Source organism: Podarcis cretensis (genome assembly GCF_951804945.1).
Source record: "Podarcis cretensis genome assembly, chromosome: 8".
Lineage (NCBI taxonomy): Eukaryota > Metazoa > Chordata > Lepidosauria > Squamata > Lacertidae > Podarcis > Podarcis cretensis.
In genome coordinates this window covers 16,777,227-16,797,659 of record NC_137177.1, presented here as the reverse complement: position 1 = coordinate 16,797,659, position 20,433 = coordinate 16,777,227, and the positions used below count along the sequence as shown (strand labels likewise).

Genomic DNA, 20,433 nt, shown 5'->3' with positions numbered 1-20,433 from the left:
AGCTAAACTTGCTAAACACCAGCTAAATTCTTGAGAGTCCCATGGACTGCAAGAAGATCAAACCTATCAATTCTGAAGGAAATCAGCCCTGAGTGCTCACTGGAAGGACAGATCCTGAAGCTGAGTCTCCAATACTTTGGCCACCTCATGAGAAGAGAAGACTCCCTGGAAAAGACCCTGGTGTTGGGAAAGATTGAGGGCACAATGAGAAGGGGACGACAGAGGACAAGATAGTTGGACAGTGTTCTTGAAGCTACCAGCATGAGTTTCACCAAACTTTGGGAAGCAGTGGAAGACAGGAGTGCCTGGTGTGCTTTGGTCCATGGGGTCACGAAGAGTCTGACATGACTAAACAACTAAACAACAACAAAGCTTGCTAAAATGTACAAGACAAGAACCAATGAGTGTTGGAAATGTAAAGAAAGGGAAGGTAACTTTTACCACATGTGGTGGACTTGCAAAGAGGGAAAGGCTTACTGGGAAATGGTACATAATGAGTTAAAGAAAGTGTTTAAAAATACTTTTGTTAAAAAAACAGAAGCCTGCCTATTGGATATAGTAGGTGAAGAGATACCAAGCGAAGATAAAAGACTGTTTATGTATGCAACAATTGCGGCAAGAATTCTTTTAACCCAAAAATGGAAACAAGAAGTACCAATGAAAAAAGAGTGGCAGATGAAGATGATGGACTTTGCAGAACTGGCGAAGCTGGCAGGAAAAATCCAAAAGCAGCACAATCAAGTATTCAAAAAAGACTGGAATAAATTCATATGATATCTGGAAGATTATTGCAAGCAATTAACATCACTAGCAGGGTTGTCTGAGGCAGGAGGGAAGGAAGTCGAGAGGCTCTAAGAGCCAAGGTGGTATAGTGGATAAAGATGATGTGAATGTATAATATTAAATGAAAAATAAATAAAAATTATCTATATATATATTTAAAAAGTTGTGACATCTGATAAAATCAACAACTCAATAGCACTGACAGAGTTAACTTAGAATGAAAATCTTTGTCTCTATCCAGACACAAATGCACTTCCTGATTTAATTGTAACTGCAGTTTCGTGCCCAATCTGCCCTTTGAAAGCCCTTTATTCAAGATGCCCACCTTTAGATCTTTGGTGGTGCCCTGGTAGGTTGGAATGTTTGGAGTTGTACCCTAGTGGTACAGAGCCTCTGTTTTGCATGCAGAAGGTCTCAGGTTCAATCTTCAACGGCATCTCCAGGTAGAGCTGGGAGAAAACCTACCCTGAAACCCTGGAGAACCTGGGACTGATGGAAGTTGGAGTCCAAGAACATCAAGAGGACTACAATGGGGTTTTTTTCTCAGTCCAGGCACAGACAACACTAAGCTAGATGAGCCAATGGATGGGGCTAAGGTGCACATGGGTTGTATGGAAACACGTGTATATTGATAGGAGGAAGCTCTTTTAATCCGTCTGCAGGTATATTGCTAATGCTTTCATAACCCGCAGCAATGTTTCTGCAGTACTACCTCGATGAGCAAGGAAATAGGGTCTACACTCTCAAGAAGGCAGATCCCACTGGCCAGCCAACGTCTTCAGCCCATCCTGCCTGCTTTTCTCCAGATGACAAATATTCCCGAAACAGGATCACCATCAAGAAACGCTTTGGAGTCTTGATGACCCAGCAGCCTCGGCCGGTTGCCAGCCGTTCTGGGAGGGACCTCTGCAGCCCATGGGGATGAGGCAAGCTTCCAGCTCCAAAGTAGCCTTGAAGATGTTGGCATAGAAAACAAAAGCACAGTTTCCATGTTACTCTATTTTATCAAAGCAACTAGAAAAAAATATTATGATGGGAAGATCTCACACAGGTGAAGGGAAGCAGTGGGGAGGAGGGGAGGGTTAGGTTGAATTTGGGAAATAAAATAATATATGGGACAGCAAAGGATATAATAGATTCTTATAGAATAGTAATATATTGTAACCAGAATAGAAGTTTAAAAGGGGAAGTAAATGTACTTTCAGTATTTTCATTATTGTAATAGTTATTATTATTTTTATAGGTAGAAGGCAATGTTAATTTAGGCTTCTTCATTTTGCTGTCTACAATGGTACCTCGGGTTATGTACGCTTCAGGTTACAGACTCCGCTAACCCAGAAATAGTGCTTCAGGATAAGAACAGAAATTGGGTTCTGGTGGAGCAGCGGCAGCAGGAGGCCCCATTTGCTAAAGTGGTGCTTCAGGTTAAGAACAGTTTCAGGTTAAGAACGGACCTCCGGAATGAATTAAGTACTTAACCTGAGGTACCACTGTATATATATATATATTTAAGCCAATAAAAAGAAAAGAAAAGAAAAGAAAAGAAAAGAAAAGAAAAGAAAGCACCAGATCTGCATTTCTTCATTCCACTTTATCACTAGGACTTCTAGAGAGCTGCTAATGATGTGCAAGGAAACTCCTGCAATCTTCAAATGAGCTTGAATTCCTTCAGTTGCACCTGCTTGTCCCCTTGATTCTGGAGCCAATGGGTGTGGCCAGCGGCGTAGCTATCTCCTCAGGTGCCTGGGGCAAACCACCCATGGGGCGGGGCAAGCCAGGGCAGGTCGCGCTACATGGAGCCATAGACTGCATGGAGTCTGCTCTGCTGCCGCCTCCTCCTCAGGTGCAGGCACCACACTACCTGAAAAGAAGTGAGCCCCATGTGGCTCGGGCGCACTGTAGGTGGCCACCCAGTGCACCCCACCCCCTAGCTACACTAGTGGGTCTAGCTCAGTAAGAGGCAGTTAATTTCCTTTGCACCTATAAAACATGGTCATCCGTGAAGGTAGGGCAGGGAATCAAAGTTCTACACAGTGTTTCTCAAGCATAGGTCACCAGTTCTTCTTGGACTACAACTCCCATCATCTCTGGCTAGCAGGAACAGTGGTCAGGGATGATGGGAGTTGTAGTCCAACAACAACTCAGAACTCAAGCTTGAGAAATACTTCTCTACTCCGGCTTCTGGCTCGTTGCCATGGAAGATGGCTGTAGCTCCATCGTCTCCATTTTGCACGGGCAGTTAGAGGCTGAGATGGGAGTAATCAGCCTCCCAAATTCCTCCAGGGCCGGAGGAAACAGTCTCATCCACAGTCGCCCAACACCTGGCCCCAAATCTCGGGGGAATAAGGGGCTGGAGGGCACTGGATGGAAAGCCCCTGTGCGATTCTGGCACTCTCCGAACTGTCTCTGTGAGCGACAGGTCGCCATTTCTTAAGATGAAAAATTGGATTTAAATAATGGACATGCTTTGAGTGAAGAGGGAGGATTTTTTCTGCTAATTAATTGAGCCTCTGAAGACTTAGAAGACTCGATTGGAAAAGGGGCTATCATCTGAGATGCCGGTTTGACAGAGCGGAAAGGGCGGGGTGTGTGTGAGAGCCTTTATTTACTTTCCTTTGATATTTGCCTATGTGATTACATTTGGCGAATCCCCTCTGGAAGGAACGACTGCCGGACTTATGAAAGCAAGTGAGACTAAAAATTTTGTATTTGTTGATATAATAAAGTTTTAATAACTCTAATGATTACTAACTGTGTGGAAATGACGGGGGGGGGGGGAATCAAGGCTTTCGGCTCTTGGTTTCCTGAAAGAAGATCAAAAGACTCCCTTGGAGTAGGAGAGACATCTCATTAACAATTGGAGAAACGGCAAAGAACTTTGGATATCTGTTTGGGAGGTTTCTGACACAGTATTAATTTAACAAGGAGCCAGGAATGAAACCAAAAGTAGACTGACCAGTTAGTTGAATCAAATTATATTGCTATGGGGTATGTGTGTGTAAACCTCTAACATTTTACTTTTCAGTATTTGTACTTCCAGTTTACTTGGTAACCCCCCTCCCCGGGAAAAGCTAATGTTTGAATAGCAGCTGGTTAAGGAACAACACTGGGCAGATGCCATGATTTGATTTTATCTAGACTGTGTGCCAATATGGCAGCTACTTGCCGTGAAAGGCTCCTGGACTGATTCGGCAGAAACACCAGTTTGTGAAGAGAGGATGTGAATTTACAGAGGGGAATCTTGGAGTACAGATTCGGACTATAAAGAAGAAGTGTAAAGACATAAAGTCCACACAGAAACATTTTATTTGGACTTAAACTCACTTGCAGAATGAACGCAGAGGCTGTTGAAAATACAGAATGTATTAAGGGAATTATTGTAATATTTTGAAATGCAGGAGAACTATGAAATGATTAGGATTCCCTCCGATCTCTAAGCATGGGAAGTCAGCTAAAAATAAAAATAATTTATAATTAGGCATAACTTTGGGATTTGTTTGATTATTGGATAATTTGTATAATTTGGAATACTGTATCTTTTGCTCCATAAGACACACTTTCCCCCTCCTAAAAAGTAAGGGGAAATGTGTGTGCGTCTTATGGAGCGAATGCAGGAAGGAGGCTCTGAAAGGGAGTGCTGATCAGAGCCTGGGATGAATACAGGCTCTGCTCAGCACTCCCTTTAAAGAATATTTTTTTTCTTGCATTCCCCCTCTAAAAACTAGGTGCGTCTTATGGTCAGGTGCGTTTTATGGAGCAAAAATACTGTGTATAATTTGGTTTGATTGGAAAACTTCAATAACTATTATTTTTAAAAAAGAGAAACACTGCTCTACTGTTTAATGAATACAGTATTCCCACTCTGGGTGGTAACTTATTTGCATCCATTGATTCGGTTGCAAAGTGACTAGTGTGTTTGTCCTATGCAGAATTGCTGAAGTGGACCGCTTGCAGATTATGGCATTTATTACACTGAAAGAAGAACAACAGCCTGTGAAAAGGGAGGGTATTATCCAGGATCGGTTGCAGATTCTGGATGCTAGAGCCATAGGCTGGGCTGGACAGCTCCTGTCGAATTGCACAGAATGTCAGAACAGCCTACTGTAGCAACTCATCCAGCATCCTCAGAGACGCCACCTACTGTAGATGTCTGTGGGATACCCTCGAGAAGGGCCCCAGCACAAGAGCACCCCCCGGTGGTTTCCAGCAACCAATATCCAGAGCATTACTGCCCCTGACTTTGAAGGCAGAGCATAGCCATTGTGGCTAGTAGTCACTGACAGCCCTATCCTTCATGAATTTGTCTAGGGCTGTTTTAAAGCCATGCACCCAATAATTCTTCCTTAAGCTGATTCTTTCAAATTAGAAGAAAAGACAGTCATCTCTAAACATCATTGCACTCGGCATCTGTCTGTCTCGGGAGACAACTGAAGAGTGAGCCTTTGGGAGTGAAGTAAACCGTTGGAGAGTTTACAGTGTTTGCCGTGGTTGCAGAGAGCAATACAGGAGACACATGTTTTGTTGCAGCTGGGGAAGATGTAAGCATCTGGTTGTGCTGAGGCAGATGTGCCAGGGTGTTTCTTCTTTCGGCGCTCCTCCCAGCGGCCGTTCCTCCTCTGGTTAAGCCAAGCCCAATTCTGACTCCCCCAGATTAAAAATAAATAAATTCAAGTGTTGTGATTTATGTTGTTCTAGGGTTGGGGTTGGGCAGATGCTCTCTGGGAATCCCTTCCAATCTTATAGTTTTACAGCTATAAGAGTTGAGTTTGCAGAAGAGAATAGGTTGTGTTGTGTTGTGTTGTGTTGTGTTGTGTTGTGTTGTGTGTGTTTTTTTTTAATGGTCAAGCCAGTGTCTTTTTTTCAAGCAGATAGTCTGGCACATAGGTAGCCTGGCACATTCCGTTTCATTTGAGAAGATCCCTGTGCTTATCCTGTCTACATGGTAGCTCTAATTTGAATGGTCACTAACTGCATTTCTGGCATTTCATTTCATAGAATCATAGTATTACAGTGTTGGAAGGGACCCTAAGGGTCATCTAGTCCAACCCCCTGCAACGCAGGAATCTCAGCTAGAGCATCTATGACAGATGGCCACCCAAACTCTGCTTAAAAACCTCCAAGGAAGGAGAGCCCACAACCTCCCAAAGGAGTCCGTTCCACTGCTGAACAGCTCTTAGTGTCAGGAAGTTTTTCCGAATGTTTAGTTGGAATCTCCTTTCTTGTAACTTGAAGCCATTGGTTCATGTCCCACCCTCCGGAGCAGGAGAAAACAAGCTTGCTTCATCTTCCATGTGACAGCCATTAAGATATTTGAAGATGACTATCATACCTCCTCTTTTCCAGGCTAAACAAACACAGCTCCTTCAAGTGCTTCTCATAAGGCTTAGTTTCCAGACCCTTGATCATCTTTGTCTCCTTCCTCTGCACACGTTCCAGCTTGTCAACATCCAACTTAAATTGTGGTGCCCAGAATTGGACACAGTGTTCCAAGTGTGCTCTGCCCAAGGCAGAATAGAGTGGTACTATTACTTCCCTTGATCTGGACACTATACTTCTGTTGACATGGTGAGCATTGTGCTGTAAGGCTATACATGCAATACAGTGGTACCTCGGGCTAAGAACTTAATTCATTCTGGAGGTCCGTTCTTAACCTGAAACTGTTCTTAACTTGAAGCACCACTTTAGCTAATGGGGCCTCCTGCTGCCGCCGTGCTGCCACAGCGTGATTTCTGTTCTCATCCTGAAGCAAAGTTCTTAACCTGAGCTACTATTTCTGGGTTAGTGGAGTCTGTAACCTGAAGCGTCTGTTACCTGAGGTACCACTGTATACCTTAACTAGACAATAGCTAGTGTAATGGGTCAGCACCCCTGGCTGTTAACCAGAAGGTTGATTATTTGCACCCACCTAGGGATGGCTGTGGGCATAGCAAGGGATTGGCTGGATGACCCTCAAGGTCCCTTCCAACTCTATGATTCCATGACTCTGTTTAACAGTGGGACTAGATGTGCAAAGGCTCACCTGGGAGTAAGCCCCACTGATTCAGCAGGACATCTCTGAGTGGAAACAGTTAGGTTTCCAGAAGAGGGGGGGTTTGCCCCATCCCCATACATCCCCTGAGGGGCTGAAGCCCCTCCCCATTCCTGTGATTGTAACCTGTTTTAACTGCTTTAATTGCAATTTTCACATTGTTGTCAACCACCCTGCTGGCGAAGGGTGAGTACTAAATATGATGATGATGAGGAGGAGGAGGCAAACCTGCCTTACAAAATGAAAGCATGCTGACATTGTATAAACACTTGCCGTTGGAGGAAAAATCCAACGCAGATCAGAATGTGTTGCTTTTAAATGTGAATCGTGAAAGCAACCAAACAGGAGAAAGACCTTCAACAAATGGGCAACTTTGCATACCAATTTGTAGAAAAATTCCTTGCTCCCCACCCTCCACCCCACAAACCAAGACTGAACTCAATGTATTTCCAATGTATTTTCTCCATCTTGTTTTAATGCAAGAAATTGCAGGTGACAAGAGACCCAGCTGATGAGCTCCCGAGAAGATTGCATAGAAATAGGAAGGGAAGTTTCCCTTGGTGCTGTGTCGCCACATTGCGTTCCTTACAGGAGAATCTTCACCCTGTTGTCTCGTAGGGATCACGCTGAGGGAACAGCCCTGCTGGCTGGCTGACATTCAGCTTTTGCAAGAGAAACACCAATATTGGCCAAGTTCACCTTGCCACTTTGTATTGCAGTACAGAAAGACTCAGTAGTACAGCCCTTCAGAGTGGTGCTCATAGACTGTCCTAAAGAGGAAAAACGAAGATCAGGGTAGAAATAGCTCTTCAGTCATTTCTGCCCAAACAAGCTCATTCATCCCAGTTTATAGCCCCCTTTTCCACTGCCGTGCTCACAGTGGCGAAGAAAATCAAAACCACACAAATACATTGAAATGGTGCCAAAGTGTTCAGCTTTTTCCTTGAACAACAAATGCCTAAAACAAACAAAAAGAAGGAGGGAAACACCTAACTAAAAAAGTATACATGTAAAATGAAAATGTTAAAGGGAAACTTAAATAAACTTAATAATCAGTCTGCATATGCACAAAATTTTATCGCTGTGCTGCCCATAAATAAGCTAACATATTTTTCTACATAAAAAAGGACTTGAACCTTGGAATAAAAGAATTTAGGAAGACACAGCAACCCAGAAACTGAATATCAGATACAAAAATACTGTATTTCAGTTACTAAATGGGATAAAACAGAACATATGTCAAACCCTCTATACAGTTACGCTCATGGGTCTTCAATGCTTTTCTTTAAATGGCTAAAATGCCAGGATGGGGTGTTCTTAATGTTTTGATTTTCTGGATAGCTGAAATGCCAGTGCCAAATGTGTTTTGGCTCATTTGCCTTCTTTGGCTGCCCCTTTTGTTATGCAACCAAAATATATCCAAGTCTCACTCGAGTGAAGGTTAAAAGCCAATTTCCTCAACTGGCAAGGGTCTGCGAAAATTTGCAATCATCCGTGTAAAATGCTAAGACTCAATATTCAGGACAGATTCCTTGCTAGAGCAGGTCCCTCATCTTTTGCCGTCGTCTCTTCATAAGCAGCAGCATGAGGAGCATGCTAGGAATCTGCAGGGCTTCACACTTGGCAATGCCTTCCTCATCAAAGCAGTAATAATAATAATAATAATAATAATAATAATAATAATAATAATAATAATTTATTTATACGCCAAACATCTGGCTGGGTTTCCCAAGCCACTCTGGGCGGCTTCCAACAGAATATTAAAATACAATAGTCTATTAAACATTAAAAGCTTCCCTAAACAGTTGTCTTCTAAAAGTCTGGTAGTTGTTTTTCTCTTTGACATCTGATGGGAGGGCGTTCCACAGGGCGGGTGCCACTACTGAGAAGCCCTTCTGCCTGGTTCCCTGAAACTTGGCTTCTCGCAGTGAGGGAACCATCAGAAGGCCCTCGGAGCTATACCTCAGTGTCTGGGCAGAATGATGGGGTGGAGATGCTCCTTCAGGTATACTGGACCGAGGCCGTTTAGGGCTTTAAAGGTTAGCACCAACACTTTGAATTGTGCTCGGAAACGTACTGGGAGCCAATATAGGTCTTTCAAGAACGTACGGTCCTTGCAGAGTGAGGTAAGGTGGCCCCCAAGACTGCCTGTCCTGCTGCTTCGCCACTGTGGTAGCCAATGCTGTTTAAACTTTATAAGCAGCAAATGGCTGATCGTTAATGTTCAAGAGCTTACTGCTGTTAAACCTTAAACCATATTTGCTGTGTGAAAGGGGCAATAGCAGGGGTGCTCTCGAGGGTCACCTCGTCCACAGTGCCTCGTTCTCAGGAACGACCCCTCCTCAGAATGAGGCATGGATGACTCAGTACCATCAGCCAACCTGGGACTCAGCTAAACAGCCACAAATAAAACGTTTTAAGTGCATTAGAGTCATACCTCGTGTTGCATCCGCTTCATGTTGCGTCTTTCCAGGTTGCGTCCTGCGACAACCCGGAAGTACCGGAATGGGTTACTTCTGGGTTTTGCTGCTCATGCATCCGCAGAAGCGCCAAATCGCACCGTGCGCCTGTGCAGACGTGGCACTTTGATTTGCGGGCTTTTCATGTTATGAACGGGCCTCCGGAACGGATCCCGTCCGTAACACGAGTTACCACTGTATACAATGTGACACCAGATGGCGATGGTGAACCTTATGGCAAATTCAATGCATTTTTAAAAAGGCTAAAAAAAAAGCATTTTCAGAACGGTTTTTTATATGTGTGTAGATTCCACCCTGGAAAGGGTGCTCAAGGCAACTTTGCAGCAACCCTAGGGTGCTAGGCAGTGGTCGCTGGGAGAGAGGGTGCAAATCTGCTACCCTTCCCAATCTGGTGAGTGGGGTAATGGTCCCAGGGTGGCCACCAGGTGGGTTCACAGTCCCAAAGAGGAGAGAACTCATAAGTAATGTTTCATATTAAATCAATTACCTGCCATGAGTTGCGTGACCACCTCAAAGCAGTAGTCCTCAGAGCCAGTACAATCTACCATCTCAGGGTTGCAGCTTGCCAAAGAAAAGCAGGCAGGGCATTGTTTTCCATTGGTCGTGGTGTTGACTGATGACACTGGGAAGCAAAGGGAGACCACCAGTTTAAGTGTAGCATGGGTGGCAAGAGTCTGCACTTGGATTCAGGAAGTCCTGGGTTCAGCTTTTGATGCTGCCATAAAATTCTTGGCCAGAGGGCAAGGTATTCTCAACTTCAAGTCTCTCCCCCCCCCCCCCATTCCAGGGGGTGGGGAATTGGACCTGGCTGGTGGGACAGTGTCAGGCTTTGGGGAATCGGCTTCCTCCCCGGTGGCAGTAAATAAGAAGATCCAATGATAGAAACGTCTTACCAGTAAGATGCTTTAATAATCACAGAAAAGAACATGTCTCTCTAGAAATAGTGGTGCTCCCAATTAAGGTTCACTTCCCCCCTCCGTCCCTGTTAATCTACGTCACTCCTACGTCTTGTAATCTGAGCTTGTACCCTCTGCGCTTTCTGTTCTGAGATTTTTCTGAGCTCTTTTCAACCTTGGGGAGGGCTTCTTCTTCTAGCTGTTCCCCATCCAGTATTTCCCAGCTTCTGCCTTCTGAACTATGCCCCTCTGCAAACCACTGTTCCAAATCTACGCTGTCCTCCTGTTCCTGGGAAGATTCAGAATCGGGGGAGGGGGTGGCTCCCACCATTCCTCCTCAGCACGGTCCCTGACAGACAGGATGCTTACTTTCCCCTTGCACACCCCTTGACCCTCTCCCTGTTGGCGCCCCTGCTTGAAAGCCACTGACAGTCAGTCTAATAATACTGAGCTAGATGGCATTCAAGATGAGCCATGCCCACTTTGGTTCTACTCGTTCAAGCAGGGGTGACTGTTAGAGCAAGCATCCCTAGAGCATCTGCTTTGCATGCAGAAGGTCCCATGTTGAATCTCTGGCATCTCCAGGTAGGGCTGGGAGATACTCCTTGTCTGAAACCATTGAGAGCCACAACCAGTCAGTATAGACAGTGCCAAGCTTGATGGACCAATAGTTTGATGTAAGGCAGTTTCCCATGTCAAATGTTTACAGCACTCCCAATTTCACCCATTGACCCACCTGTCATGCAGATATTTCAGACTCCTAAAGTTGGCACTGGTTGACCAGCCTTCCTGGGCACTATTTGTTATTTGAGGTTTAGATGTTTAGCCATTGCTATTAGAGCTCTCACCCCAGACTGCATCCTTCTATTTTATGTCACAAACACCATGATGTAGCCCTGCTAGCACTGTGTTAGAAGAAGTCAGGAGAAAAACAGCAGTCCTGTACTTACACTGAGGAGAGGCTGTGATACAGGCATCTCCTGTGCAACAGCCGCCATTTGCCTGGATGACCCTATCCTTGCCAAAATGCATATGAACTGGTGCCAAAAGATTGCAGATGTCGGAAGACTGACAGGTTTTCACTGAGCTCAGAATGCTTTGTCCATCTGAGGATGAGGAAGAAACACAAGCACCTTATTAGAGATGTTCACCTGCCCAGTTCTTCCTAGCAGCTCCCTTTGTAAGTCAAGAAGGCTATGCCAACACTGGCCATCTAGTTTTTAAGAGTCCTGATTGAGTCACTAGCCTAGGATTCTCTGGTTCTGCTCATGGTCCTCTAGCTCATGTTGGGCTCTCTGCAAGCCACCCCCTTCTCTTACCAAGGTCACATTTTTAAAAATTACTACTACTACTACCCCACCCATCTTACTGGATTGCCCCAGCCATTCTGGGCAGCTTCCAACATATTGTATATAACAACATAATGAAAAATTAAACATTAAAAATACTTCCCTATTCAGGACTGCCTTCAGGTATCTTCTAAAGGTTATATAGTTACTTATCCCTTTAACTTGGGGCCCTCATAGCTCCATACCCCTAATATTTGTCTGATGAAAATAAGGATGTCCTACCATACCCTTCAACATTTCTCCGATGAAAAGAGGGGTGTCCTAATCTAAGGAAAAGTGGGACATTCTGGGATCAAATTAGAAACTGGGACGACTTCTGTAAATCTGGGACTGGAGGATCTCTGATGTTGCCTAGTAATTTTCTTCTGCTCTTCTTTTTATAAATATAAATATGTATATTGCATATCCATGTATTTGGACTTTTAAATCACAAATCACCTGAAACTGTGCTCATTGATTTTTATGTACTTTCACTTATTTCTTTGAAAGGAATTCTTTATTTCTTCAAGATCTGTGGGCACTAAGTGATCTCTAGATGGACCAAATAAAAGTAACAACAGTAACAACAACAAAAGAAAAGCTTTAAAATTAATGGCAGTGGAGAAAACCATCATTAAGACAGTGTTCCAGCCAATTACCAGAATGTGGACTGAAACAAGAAAGCCCTCAAGGCCTTCCTAAAGACTGGAAAAAAAAAAGTGATCACATGTATTTCCTTGGGGAGGGTATTCTAGAGATGTGGGTCCTCCGCAAAGAAAGGCCCTGTCCCTAGCACTCACCAACCTATCCACTCACAGATGGACCTTGGAGCAGGGAGATAAGGCACCTTCAGCTCACTATAAGGCATCTTCAGCTCTTAAGCCCATGCAGCTTGCATAGGACCTGTGGCCAATTCACTGCCAGGGCCTGGCTTATGATCTCTCTCACCCACCTACTGAGGTTTTGCTCACACCAACAACACAAGTATCTTGCCCAGCGTCACAAGTCTTCTTCTGGCACGCAATATTGTCGGTGTTGAAGACCATGCAAGTTTCACAGTCCAGCGAGGCACCTGGATGTGGGAAGCAAAAAAAGTAAGCTAAAGTATATGGGGCAGATAGAATTCTAAATTCAATAAAAGGGCAAAACCCTCCCACTGGTAGCTAAAGTGATAGCTAAAACCCTCTAAACCACCTGTGGCTGTATTCTAGACACCAGGAGCCTGTGCCTAGAAAGAAGACTCTGTAGAAAAATCTGCTACACACAGAGAGACAGACAACTCCAATTCTGTGATCAATAGCAGCTATGCAAACTGAGCAAATGTATACAATTTCTTTTCCATTCTTCATTCTGTAATCCAGGTACGTCCAACAGGCAGATCGTGATCTACCGGTAGATCACTGGCCACCTGTGGTAGATCACTGGTAGATCACCGGCTCCCCCAAAGAAGCTCAACAACTTTAGCTCCCCTAAGAAAAGCTCAACATTTTTGCCCTGCACCCCCCAAGAAGGGGATTTCCTCCCTAAAAAAGCTCAACAACTTCGACCTGAACCCCCCCAAAGGGTGTAGATCACTGTCAGTCTCTAACTCTGTGAGTAGATCACAGTCTCTTGGGAGTTGGCCACCCCTGCTGTAATCATTTTGCACAATTTATTCTGGTTTAGCTAGCCATGGAGAAGATCGACAAACAATGCAATGCACTGAATCCCAGTGGTGCCCGGTGGAAATCTGACTGAAGTCATTTGGAAGCTTCTAAGCTTCAGTAGACATTATCTAAACACCTTCAAGGGATTCCAGCTGGTCCCTTCCCGCAGGGAACTTTTGCAAACCGCAACTATCACCAGATAGTTCATACAGGCGAAAGCAGATCACTTGATGCCATTGTGATATCAGGTGATAGGCAAGTGGGGAGCCCTGTCTGACTTGGCTCATGTGGTGGAGGTAAGGATCCAGCCAACCAGTCATATCCAGTAGTCCACCCATCTTGTAAAGCTATTCTGGATATTCACACCAATGAGGTGGCATCAAATGACATCTAGCTTGGCCCCCATTGATCCGAATGGAACAATTCCCTTTCCTATGGGACATTGAAACATTCCTTACCTATAGTAAGAAGCAGAGTGAAGAAGAAGAGTTCCAGGAGAGCTTTCATGGTGACAGGAAATACACGGTGCAAGAGTGGTTGCACAAAATATTTATCCGTGTTGCCTGAGGTAGCCGCAAAACCATTCAGAGCAATAAATTAGAAGAGCAAGCTTGTCAGCATGAGCACAATCCAAAACATGACCAAACAGTTATATTGCCCATCTGGGAAAGCAGTGACTGTTAGTTGCCATATTAGAATCCCATATGGCTATTGTGAATTCATATTTGGGGCAAGATTTTAGCTCCAAGCTCAGTTAGAAAACCATTTCTAGTAACAGAACCAGCACTAGATTAACAAAGGAGGCATGTCGTAGCATTTCTCTCATCATTAGATGCAAAAGACATGTTGTGAATTCAGAGTTTGGTTTTGTTCAAAAGGGTTCAAAATCACTACATCAACTCTTGCTTTATGTCAGATTACTGCAGCGTGAAAACCTCCAGTGGAGTATTATTTACTTACTTATTTACAGTGGTACCTCGGGTTAAGAACTTAATTCATTCCGGAGTTCTGTTCTTAACCTGAAACTGTTCTTAACCTGAAGCACCACTTTAGCTAATGGGGCCTCCTGCTGCTGCTGTGTCGCCACTGCACATTTTCTGTTCTCATCCTGAAGCAAAGTTCTTAACCCGAGGTACTATTTCTGGGTTAGCAGAGTCTGTAACCTGAAGTGTCTGTAACTTGAAGCATCTGTAACCTGAGGTACCACTGTATTAATTTTTTTAAAAAATTATATATTGCTGTATCATGAATATATATCACAGCAGTTTACAATGATATAGAAACATAAACTCATAAAAAGTTTATGATAAAAAGCTAACAGATTAAAGACAAACATTAATTTGTTGGGGGGGGGAAGAGTTGCCCATATGCCAATCTCCAGGTAGGGCTAGGACTACCCCCCTTCTGAAACCCCCAAGACCAGCTGTCGATCAATTAGAGCAGGGGTAAGCAACCTCTGTCCTGTTGGTCTCATTCTGTTAAGCCTTCCAACCCTCACCTATGATGCTGTTTAGACCAAGCCATGTCTACCAGTACTTGCCAAGACATCTTATATGAGACAAGGCTGGCACAAAAGTGGTTTGCAGGCACTGCTGATCAGTGGTATCTTCCAAGCACAGTACTTTGAAGCACCAATGATCAGCAGATCACCATAGGCTGTTCCTATGCCTGTATGACCACATCCAATTCTCTAAACTCAGTGTAGACAATGCTAGATGGGCTAAGAGTCTCTCTTTTTATTATTTGACAGCTCTGTATATTACAGTGGAGCCAAAAGCCTGCCAGAGTTCAGGGACATGGAAGAAGGACAACCGGGACCTCTCAAGGTGGAGCATGTGAAGATCTGCAGTGAATGATTAGCCAAAGTAAACTTTCTGGAAGTGTTTGAATGAACACGGAACTCATTTAACTCACTGTGACACATTTTATAATAATAATATAATATATATATATATATATATATATATATATATATATATATATATATGTACCCCACCCTCCCCAGCCAGGGCTGGGCTCAGGGCGGCTAACACCACATATGAATTACAACAAAATGTAATAGAAATAAACAAAACAACAACAACAAACAGTTCATTAAAATATGGCTTAAAATACAACTTAAAATACAGCTTAAAATGCAGCCTCATTTTAGTAGTAGCCCATAAATCAAGACCATAAAGGGAGGAAACATCAGATATTCACCCGAGCTAGCTCTCCTACATGGGCCAGCAAAAATGCCAAGGGAAAATTTATACACCAAATCCCATATAAGGGGTCAGAGTGAGTCTAAGCCAAAGGCCAGGCAGAACAGCTCCGTCTTGCAGGCCCTGCAGAAAGATATCAAATCCCGCAGGGCCCTGGTCTCTTGTGACAGAGTGTTCCATCATGTCGCGGCCAGTGCCGAAAAGGCCCTGGCCCTAGTTGAAACCAATTTAACCTCCTTGAGGCTTGGGGCCTCCAAAGTGTTGTTATTTATGGACCTTAAGGTCCTCCACGGGGCATACCAGGAGAGGTGGTCCTGTAGGTACGAGGGTCCTAGGCACACAATTCACATGCATTTCTGCTTTACATTAAATCCTGGTGAAACACAAGACAATTCAAACTAGTTTGTAGTTGCACATCCTGTATTTGGACAAATTTTGATGAGAGCGTCCTCTGATAAATTCCTGAAGTTGAACAAAGCAGCAATCGTAGTGGTGGGTTGGAGGGTGGAATTTGTTTCTCTTGCACCAGATTCCTTCCTGCTTTCTATTCATCATCTCACAATGAAGTAGAATTTTCCAGATAGCCCCCCGCTACTTTGAAGTTGGTCAAGTAATAAGAATCTTACAGGGGACTCTGTAACACGAAACACTACGTTCCTATTTACCCCCAATTCCTAATTGGACTGCTCCTTCTCAGTGCTCCAACAAGCCTAGAACACATGCTTTTTAGTGCTGTTCACGTCTTTCCAGGGAGGTGTGTTTTCCTCCTTACCTTAGCTTTCCTCTGCCCAGATCCAGTCCAGAACCTCATGTAACAAAAGTTGGCAAGACCCCATAGTTTTCCTGGCACTCAACCAGAGTCTGTGGGTCTTGCCTAATATATGGATTTTTCTGCATGCATGTTCTTCAAATGTAATGCATGTTTGAATGGCTATTTCACTAATATATTGATTTCCGTGCACATTTCCCCCTAGCGTTATTCGACTTGAGAACTGCACTGCAAAATTCAGATGAGTTGCAGATTTTGAAGGGTGGCTGCATTTCAGTTCAGAAAGTGTAGGTTTGTTAGGTTCAAAATGAAAAATGGGTCAAATTTCTCACCCATTCCTACCTGAAGGCTTTCTACTGTGAAAAGTAGCATATACTCTGTATCAGGGATTTAAGGCTAGCATGCAGTTGACACTTCAACCCAAGGAGTATAGACATATTGATAGCACAATGGTATGAATTAGGCTTGCCATACGTCAGGAAGATTCCTGACATGTCCTGGCTTTTGGGTGTAAAAATGGCATCGGGGAAAACTTTGCCGAATTGGCAAAATGTCAGCGGAAACAGCTCCAAAATCTTTCTTAGTTAGCTCAACAACTTCACAGGTGTTAGGAAAAATTGCAACCCTAGTATAACTGAGCTTCCTCACTGTGATCCCTCCCCCAAGCTCTTTCATAACTGGAACAAGCCAAAAGCATAGTACAAACTGCAGAGCTTCCCAGTTTGCCAGTGTATAGGGGCAACAATGCTACAATGAAATCAACATGTGCCTTTTATTGCCCTATGTTTAAAATGCTTAAAATAAAGTACTTAAATTAACTTGTGCCCAAACCAAATCAGGCTGTTTCGGAGGATCCAGCTTTGGGCCATGTCGGGACAAGACAGTCCCAGATCAGGTTGCCCAGGGCTGTCAAGGTGGCACAGATTTCCTTCACCAGCATGTTCCTCATAGGGAAGGCATTGAAGAAACCAACTCCTGCAGGATTGCACCTTCCTACTCTTGGAGGCATAGTTTCTCCTCCTTTCCCTGCCCCCATCCCAACCAAATGTTTAATTGAGATTTTTTTAATATATTAAAGAAACCTCAACATTAGCCCAATTCCCAGATTAATTCAGGGATAGTTCCAGGGTGTGCCAAGTGTTCCTAAATATTAGTATTTATTGATTCCCCAAAGTATTTAATTTCTCTCCCCCCCCCCCACAGTAAGATTTCAAAAAGGCACTAGAAAGGGCTTTTGAAAGGCTCCAGTGACATCTGAAATCCGATACTAATCAGCTCTAAGGTGACATACACAGAAGGCTTTTCAACTGCTTTCTTCACCATTTTAAAAATCATTTGTTTTACTCCATCACACTGGAGACTCTTGAGAGTCCCATGGACTGCAAGAAGATCAAACCTATCCATTCTGAAGGAAATCAGCCCTGAGTGCTCACTGGAAGGACAGATCTTGAAGCTGAGGCTCCAATACTTTGGCCACCTCATGAGAAGAGAAGACTCCCTGGAAAAGACCCTGGTGTTGGGAAAGATGGAGGGCACAAGGAGAAGGGGACGACAGAGGATGAGATGGTTGGACAGTGTTCTCGAAGCTACCAGCAATAGTTTGACCAAACTGCGGGAGACAGTGGAAGACAGGAGTGCCTGGCATGCTCTGGTCCATGGGGTCACAAAGAGTCGGACATGACTAAATGACTAAACAACAACAACTTCAAACATGCATCTCCATAGTCTAATAATCCAACAACTTTGTAAATATTAAGTAACATATCCCACCACAGCACAAAACCTTACTATACTGGTGGATCAAGCCAATTAGTAGGCAACTTCTTACCAGAGCCTAAAGCTGTGTGTGGATGGTCTCTGATGGTAGGAGAGCCTGAGGATTAAAAAGATGAGGGAGTGTGAGAGAGAGTTCTGCACAGACTAACATGGGACCTTTTATAAGACGTTTATCCTAGGATCCCTACCACTCATGTGTTGACATTTTCCTATACCAGCTTGCACTGTTACAAAACCACCCTTATACTCCTTGACCTTAGCTTTTACTCTATAAACTTGTTGACTATTCTAAATCCTTGAACTATGAAAAACACATTTATTTAATTTTTGGAATACGTTTCATAATATACCTGACACGCTAAAGCTTTCCTTTTCAATCAAACCTGTGGGCAACTCTATCAAGAGGGTTTCCTTTACTGCATGTGTAGAGAACCATTGGCCCTCCAGTTGCTGCTGAACTACAGCTTGCAAGGGCCGATGGGAGTTGCAGTTCAAGAACATCTGTAGGGTCAAAGGTTCCCCACACTTGATTTACAGAGCTTTTTTTCCTTTCAAAAATGCCAAAAACCACAATTTGCCAAAGATCCAGGACTAAGTGCCACATTTCAGAAATTGTCCCTTGAAGTCAGTCCCAATAATGTCTGGATGTATGGCAGCTCTCGCATAATTCTAGGGTTTTCTCAGCACTGTGAAACAACTAAGTAAAGAAACAGGGACTCCCAGAGGGTCTAGGGCTAGGGTGGGGAACCTCAGGTCTGTGGGGCCAAATGTGGCCCCATAAGGCCTTCCAGTCTGGTCCTCAGAAATCTCCCCAAGCCATAACATGGGTGGACTTTGGTAATCTTTTGCATACTGCTCTCTCATCCCGATTTAAGCGGGACATCCCGGAAATAAAGAAGCCACCTCAGCTTCTGATTGGATCCCAGAATTTCCATTTTTTGGTCTGGCACTCTGATGCAAGTCCATTGGCTTGCACCAGAGCACTGGACCAAGTCACTCATTTCTTGGTCTTGCACTCTCGTGGGAATCAGCCGGCTCCCATAAGAGCTCAGGATCCGAAAAAACCCAAGCGTCCCGATTTTGATCAGTGGGATGGTGGAAGGTATGTTTTTATAATATGGCGCCAACATTTGGTGCCCCCAAATGGATCTTCTCAGTTATGGATCTTCTCAATTTTGGGCCCACTCCACTCAGCACAGTGTGTAGAGGAACTGCCTACATCGCCCTAAATCACATTGGCCATACTCTCATTGGCCCAACTTCACCTCTTCCCAGGCTGGAGGACAGAGTGTAGGATAATATGTAGAAACTAGCCTACTGTAGGAAGATAAAATCCACATCCATTGTTTTGACCACTTGGATACACCCACAAACTGGCATTTGCCAGAAGGTTGCCCAGAAGAAAATAAGATCCTGGGACTGGAAAAGGTTTTGCATGCCTGATCTAGGGTCTCATAGGGAGGGATTTTTGAGCAGAATGGTGATTCTGAGAAAGATTAGAACTAACAGTGGCCATTTCCCTATTCTGAGTCTTCTCGACTAACGCTTGTAATTGCCATGCCGATCTGGATACAGCCTGAAAGAGCCCACACGGATCTAGTACAAAGGTTGTGTGGGTAGCAGTTTTTATTAGGGCAAGTAAAATCTAGTTCTCAGCAAGATCTATATCTGGTCTGAGTACCAACCCAGATTAAAGGTGGAAGCTCCCATGAGCAACTTCATTTAGAATACTGTTACTCTGTTTTTCTAGTCAGCATTGGGTGCAGGCAGAGAGTTCAAGCTGCAGGGAACAAACACATTAAAATGTTCAAATGTTAATTCAACATTTTTTTATTGGGGTGAAAAATCAAATCCATTTCCTGCCTAGAAAATTAGTGCAAACAGTACGACTGCATTTAAAATCCATCAGAAACAACTTGTTCCAATGGGAGTGTACGTGGTGGGTACTTTTTAAGAGGTCCAGGAGTAATAGAATCATAGAACTGTATAGCTGGGAAGGACCCCGGGGGTCATCTAGTCCAACCTCCTACAATGCAGGAATTATAGCAAAAGAATCCCTGACAGATGGCCATCCAGCCTCTGTTTATAAACCTCAACAAAGAAGACAACATAACAAGACTACAGGAAGTGTCTGGATTTCTAATAATAATAATAATAATAATAATAATAATAATAATAATGTTATGTATTGAAGTTCTCACCCTGGCCACCAGGGGGTATTGTGCATATGGTTTTCTCTCAGGCCAAAGTAAGTTAATTTAGGCAGGAAACCCTGGGCTGCTGTTGTTACAATGTTGACAGCCAGCGGCCTATAAAAGCAGGCCGGCTGAGCTGTTCAGTTCAGTTCAGTTCTAGCTTACTTATATAGAACTACTTGGAGAAATCTCTGTGTTGTCTGCTATGTCCACCCACTACTTAATTTAATAATAATAATAATAATAATAATAATAATAATAATAATAATAATAAATAATAATAATAAAAATAAAAATAAATAATAATAATAAATAATAATAATAATAC

At 43.6% G+C, this 20,433-nt stretch overlaps 1 protein-coding gene and 1 pseudogene across 2 annotated transcripts; one reads left to right on the top strand and one right to left on the bottom strand.

Annotated features, from left to right (window-relative positions):
* Positions 1 to 1,376: 1,376 nt before the first annotated feature.
* On the top strand, positions 1,377 to 1,723 carry LOC307222675 (H/ACA ribonucleoprotein complex subunit 3 pseudogene; annotated as a pseudogene). Its single transcript has one exon. The product of its transcript is annotated as an H/ACA ribonucleoprotein complex subunit 3 pseudogene (transcript).
* Positions 1,724 to 7,264: 5,541 nt separating this feature from the next.
* Positions 7,265 to 18,055, bottom strand: LOC307221694 (phospholipase A2 inhibitor gamma subunit B-like). Its single transcript, XM_079986457.1, has 6 exons — positions 17,963 to 18,055; positions 13,620 to 13,724; positions 12,468 to 12,587; positions 11,138 to 11,293; positions 9,779 to 9,913; positions 7,265 to 7,581 (listed from the first exon to the last, which is right to left on the bottom strand). Exons 2-6 carry the CDS (start codon positions 13,666 to 13,668, stop codon positions 7,433 to 7,435), a joined length of 609 nt encoding a protein of 202 aa, XP_079842583.1. The 5' UTR covers positions 13,669 to 13,724; positions 17,963 to 18,055; the 3' UTR covers positions 7,265 to 7,432.
* Between the last annotated feature and the right edge of the window lie 2,378 nt (positions 18,056 to 20,433).